We start from the raw sequence: 6,169 nt of genomic DNA on the forward strand, positions 1-6,169 counted from the left end.
AAAAATGAGTTATTTGTATGGGAATCCCACTTAAATATTTATTTTATTTTGTTTTTAGTATTTTCTGTTATAGCGACCATAGAAATACACAATCTGTGAAAATTTCAGAAGTCTAGCTACAGCAGTTTTGGAGATACAACCTGGAGACAGACAGGCAGACGGACAGACATCGAAGTCTCAGTAATAGGGTCCTGTGTCCCTTTGGGTACGGAACCCTAAAAAAGGTATAATATTTTACTAAATTTTGATCACCTAATTACTTAATCTCGTAACCTAACTTTTTACACCCTGTAATTTTACGAGCTTTCGCTCAAACTTCCATCGCGTAACAGAATCCCCACTTCCATAACCATCGGTGGTCGCTCGTAATACTATTAGCTCCTGTCGAATAATGAACGACACCTACATAGACAACGACACCGAGTATTCCTCGTATGGGGTCGGCCTGTCCTTCTACGAGGACAAAACTGTGGGGGAGGGAAGTACGACGGTGAAGATATTGCTGACCGGTTTCCTCGGAATCTTCATGGTGTTCAGTCTGATCGGGAACATCTGCACCTGCGCGGTCATAGCGAGAGACAAGAACATGAGAACCCCGACCAACTGCTACCTCCTGAACCTCGCTATAACCGATCTGATGATAGCCCTGTTCGTGCCGATAGAGATCTACCTCATTTGGGAGCCCGACTTCTACCCCCTGGACGAGGAGGGCTGCCGGCTGCACTTTCTCCTCTGGGACCTGCTGAGCAACTGCAGCGTGCTCACGATTCTCGCCTTTACGATCGAGCGCTACCTGGTCATATCTAAGCCGTTCCTCCGGCAGACTTTAGTTCTAAATTCGCGTGTATTCAAAATCGTGTCTGTGAACTGGGCGGTGGCGTGCCTGTTCGCGATACCCAACGCGTTCTACGTGTATCTAGTCGAGAGGAAGCAGAATGTGTACTGTTTCTTCACCGTTCCGGACACGGAGAAGACTTATTTGGTGTGTATGGAGCTGCTGGTGTTCTACGTGCTGCCCATGACGGTTATTTTCGTCCTGTACGTGCTGATCGCCATGAAGCTTCGCTCCACGAAGTCGACCTCGCGCCAGAACCCCGTGCACGGAAAACAGAAACGCAATAAAGCGGTCAAGCTGCTCGGTCCGTATTTACGTTGGAGAGTAATTAGATTGTCTTGTTTTCTGTTCAGTGTTGTTTTGGTTAGTTAATTTTAAACTATTTTATATGAATTGCGTAAGTGGGCTTAAGGAGTTTCTAAACTGTTTTATGAATGAGTTCAAGTGTATATTAAGTTTAGATTGCTTTAAAACTACTAATAAAAAGCTACGAGAAGATTTCTGTTGACCGAATAAGTTCTTAGTGATCTATAACCACAAAAAGGGCCAATGTGAGAAATAGATCTTAATCAGGAAAAAAGGTACACCAGTTTTCACTCTCCTCAATTTTCATTAAATGGAAACATGTGCACATGTGAAAACACAATGGTCTGCCCCCTTACCATGAGCTCTTATAGCAGTATTACTTTATTATTACTTTCGATTTGGCACTTGAAACAAAAAACATAGTTTTGTTTATATAAATAGAGATCATGTTTGCTTATACGAAATCCAAAAGTAATATTAAAGTAATACTGCTAGAGCTCATGGTACGGTTGTTCTTTGCTGTAATTTTATCTTTGTTGAATTTCATTTCACATTTGTATAAAAACTAAAATATCCACAAGCACACCAAGCGCTTTAGCCTTTTTTAAATAAAAAAGTACCTATAATTTTGTTTGGTATTACAAGTAATTTATTAAAATTATTTTTAATCCAGTTGCCGTAGCCGCATCGTTTTTCATCTGCTGGTCGCCGTACTCTGCACTGCGACTTATGATCGTGTTACCTGGCTTAAGTTACGATCATTATTTTAATGTAAGTATATGAACGCAAATACTTTGAATATTTCATACTGCTAAGAAAAAATCCAAAGTCATCCATTAATTTTGTTCTTCCATCGTTGGAAAGCCTGTAGTTACTCGTAGTATGCTTAACAATTTGCATAATATCGCGCTATCATTTTCTAGGCTTATAATGGTTATATAGTACAGGTTCCCCAGAACATTTTTTTTGATTACTTACTTTGGGATCGGTGGTTTGAATGTTTGTTGCTCACGCAAAAACTAATACATAGATTTTGATGAAACTTTGCAGTAATGTTGCTACATTGTATCCCGGCATTCCCACGGAAACGGGAATCACGATGTAAGCTGAAGCCCATGCGGACGGAGTCGCGGGAAACAGCTAGTTTTAGATAATTACTAAAATAATATCAAATACCACTTAATTAAAGTGTAAAAATCACCTTTGAACTCGATTTAAGGCGACGCCTTGATAACTTGGCTGTAGCGATATCGATTTTTCTCAGCAATGACTAAAGCTAAGAAATTAAAGTTCATTGTCAGTATTCACCATGTCTTTGTCTTTGAATTACCCATAGCATAAAACGATTGGTCAAATTCTATACACGGAATAATCAATCAAAAAGACTTAAAAAAATGGAATTCCTAGTTTACCAACAGAGGAGAGTGATTTAAGCTTCCAAAATTTGTACATAGACTGGTTCAAGCATACGCCCATAGCTTACTTATATGAATAACTGTATTAATGGTTTTTAAATTACGCGACAAAAACCATTTTGTGATAACAACAATGAAATATGCATACCGCGGAAGTAATTACTCTGTGATCTGTCTGGTCCGTCTGTCTGTCTTTCTACCTGTCTCGCTTTCATGCGAAAGCTATCAAACCAAATACGTTTGGTGCACAGATAGTCTAATTCTTTAGGATCGGTGGTTTGAATGTTTGTTGCTCACGTAAAAGATTTTGAAGAAACTTTGCAGTAATGTAGGCTCAGGCGCGGTCCGAAGGGGGGTCACAAGGGACATGACCCCCAAAATCTAAGGTCAAATTAAAAAAAATCTCAAAATTTTGCCAAATAATAAAAGAAAATTTCTAGTTATCCTATAATAACGATATTTTTTTTTGTGTGACCCCTTCCAAAACTTCAGGCTGCGAGTCTGCGACCGCGCCTGTGTAGGCTACATTTTATCCCGGCATTCCCACGGAAACGGGAATCACCGCGCGATGTAAACTGAAGTCCACGCAAAAGTTCACAAAAGAAGATTTGTTTACACTTTAATTAAATCGTATTTGATACCATTTAATTAAAGTGTGAGCAAATCACCGTTGAACTCGATTTAAGACAACACAGACAGAAAAGTAATTTACTTTCTTCACTTTTAATGCTAATAACGAGATATTTGATCTCCCCGGTCCAGACTAAACGAATTAAAAGTTCCTCAGAACATTGCACCATTTTATTTACAAGACGAATCTGCACAATCGCATCAAAGAATCTGAAACTCAAATGCAATTCGAAACTTATAGATGTGAAATTTAAAACGAAATTCTTTTGCGATTTCCATTTAGTTAGACGGATTTAGCTCGTTGTAGTTGTAGTAACTTAAAGTGTGTTGTATAAGTTTTCTCTAATTTAATCAGAACAATCTTAAAATAAAAAATCTCTATAAGTTACAGTATTCAGTATACAGAGGAAGTTCAAATAAAGCGAAAAAAAATAACGAAATATTGTACAACGTATTTATCATAGCTATGTTCTATGACAAGCACTGACATTATTGCATTGAAAATATGGTAAGTCACGCCGAGCCGAAGTCTGCCGAACTGCAACGACGTTCATTCCGTAACGAAAAACAACTAACATTCGTCATGTTAGGTGTTTTTCGTTACGGAATTTATTGATTCGGTCGCTGCGCTGTATAGATCTAGGCAATAGCTTAAAACTTTTTTTAATTCTTCAGCTGTGGCGTGTGGTGATCTACCTGAGCTCCATCAACATCTACATGTCTACGGCCGTCAACCCCATCCTCTACAGCCTCATGTCGCACAAGTTCAGAAACGCCTTCAGAGTAAGTTAACGGCGCCTTCATTTTAATCAGTGCCTGTAAATAATTAGCTATCGAGCTTGTTTAGATATGATTCAAAAAATATAATTGAAATAGGTACTTTGAATCCCAGGAAATGACATATTTATAGTAATTGCTGGCGATGAACGGCACTTATCGACAGCAGCCGTCGAGTGTCGACGGCAGTCGATGGCACGCGTCGTGCCGTCAACTAGTGCCGTTCATCTATTATAAGAAACCTTAGTTGGTTATAAAAGTTAAATTGTTTTGTTTTTCAGGATCTACTAAAGCGAGGTCCCAGCAGAAGCCAGGCCACAGCTTCACATACGCGAAGAAGTGAATGTTAAAGAGAGAATATCGTCAAAAATATTAAAGAACATCTGAAACCTATTTACTTACCTTTTTTATCTTATATCTTTAAACGAGCAATTCTTATATATATATATATATATATATATATATATATATATATATATATATATATATATATAAATCATTTTCAAAAAATGTATTTTTATTCGTGTTTTATCGATAATCGACAAACTGAAAAATATGACTCTTCCTGACATCTATTGGCGAATAATAATACTATTTAGTTAGCAACTAATTATTTTAACGACCAGCAGATGGCGTTATTAAGTAACACGAAGTCAATGAGTGTTTGCTATACCGAGCAAAGCTCGGTCATCCAGGTACTATTTCTAATTCGCCAAACTACGAAGCAGTTTGTTAGCGACAATATCTACCTTATGCCTTCAATGTTAAATATTTATTTCTATTCTGAAAAGTTTAAAAAGTTTTCAAAGAATTATAAAAAAATCACTAAAACAAAGTAAACAGTGGTTACTTATCGACTCCAAAGAATTAAATAAACAATTTGTTTATTATTTTTCACTAGCTGTTGCCCGCGACTTCGTCCGCGTTAGCATAGTAGACCACGTCCCAAGTATTATTGTACAAAAATATTCAATGTAAAGAATTGACCTTCCTACGATTTTATTATATTTAGATGTTCCGCGCGGCTTCGCCCGCGTAATTTAGGAATTTTACGCAACCGTACATTTTTCCGCAAAAAAATAGCCTATGTGCCTTCACGTGGTCTATTCTTCATGTTTGCCAAATAACATAAAAATTGCCCCAGTAGTTCTTAATATAATAAGCAATTTCATATAATTTCCACCGTTTTTTCCACATTTGCCTCTGTTTCTTAGCTACTATTAGTCTTAGCGTAATAAAATATAGCCTATAGACTTCTTCGATAAATGGGCTATCTAACACTGAAAGAATTTTTCAAATCAGACCAGTAGTTCCTGAGATTAGCGCGTTAAAATAAGCCCTTTCAAATAATTTCCCCCCTTTTTTCCACATTTTCCTCTATTTCTTCGCTCCTATTAGTCTTAGCGTGATAAAATATAGCCTATAGACTTCTTCGATAAATGGGCTATGTAACACTGAAAGAATTTTTCAAATCGGATCAGTAGTTCCGCAGATTAGCTTGTTCAAACAAACAAACTCTTCCGCTTTATAATATTATAAGTATAGATTTTTCCACATTTTCCTCTATTTCTTCGCTCCTATTAGTCTTAGCGTGATAAAATATAGCCTACTAGCTGTTGCCCGCGACTTCGTCCGCGTGACCTTCAGTTTATAGCGCGCGGTGTCAATAAAATTGGTGTCAAAAGCTTTTTAAAACCCTGGTACCCCTTAAATCAAAATACCCAAAACAGCCGTGTAGTGTGCACATAATATGTTTTTTTTTAAATTAAACTTTTTTTATACCTAAAGCTTATTTAGCGTTACACAACTTAGCTGCATAATGCATTACACAACTTTTGCTTTGCCCAATACCCATAAACTATTTAGTATTTATTATTGGTAGACTGTTGTTTCTGATGTCTATGTTGGTACGTGAGTTAATCAACAACATGTATAACAATCTAAACATTAACTCAACATGGTACCACCTCTTATAGAAATACGCATGAGCAAGCAATAGTGCGATCTAGAGGACTCTTGGCGCCATCTGTTTTGAGTTTTTGGAACAAAGTTAATTTAACCAAATTTACGCATTTTCACCCCCTTACAACCCCTTTTTCCAGTTAAAAAGTAGCCTATGTCCTTTCTCAAGCTTTAGACTATCTGTGTACAAAATTTCATTACTATCGGTTTAGTAGTTTTGGCGTGAAAGCGAGACAGACAGACA

General features: G+C 37.2%; 1 protein-coding gene across 1 annotated transcript; it reads left to right on the forward strand.

Moving 5' to 3' along the window:
• The first annotated feature begins 391 nt into the window (after window positions 1–391).
• Window positions 392–4,347, forward strand: LOC121739693 (neuromedin-U receptor 2-like). Its single transcript, XM_042132228.1, has 4 exons — window positions 392–1,139; window positions 1,815–1,912; window positions 3,862–3,969; window positions 4,245–4,347. Exons 1-4 carry the CDS (start codon window positions 392–394, stop codon window positions 4,311–4,313), a joined length of 1,023 nt encoding a protein of 340 aa, XP_041988162.1. The 3' UTR covers window positions 4,314–4,347.
• Window positions 4,348–6,169: the final 1,822 nt, after the last annotated feature.

The sequence above is a fragment of the Aricia agestis genome, chromosome 2, assembly GCF_905147365.1.
Source record: "Aricia agestis chromosome 2, ilAriAges1.1, whole genome shotgun sequence".
In the NCBI taxonomy this organism is placed as follows: domain Eukaryota; kingdom Metazoa; phylum Arthropoda; class Insecta; order Lepidoptera; family Lycaenidae; genus Aricia; species Aricia agestis.

Excerpts from the sequence above, each read along its gene's own strand:
- LOC121739693 (XM_042132228.1), top strand. The coding sequence starts at position 392 with ATGAACGACACCTACATAGACAACGACACCGAGTATTCCTCGTATGGG. Across the intron at positions 1,140-1,814 it reads TAAAGCGGTCAAGCTGCTCG|TTGCCGTAGCCGCATCGTTT; the intron begins GTCCGTATTTAC and ends TTTTTAATCCAG. Across the intron at positions 3,970-4,244 it reads AGTTCAGAAACGCCTTCAGA|GATCTACTAAAGCGAGGTCC; the intron begins GTAAGTTAACGG and ends TTTGTTTTTCAG.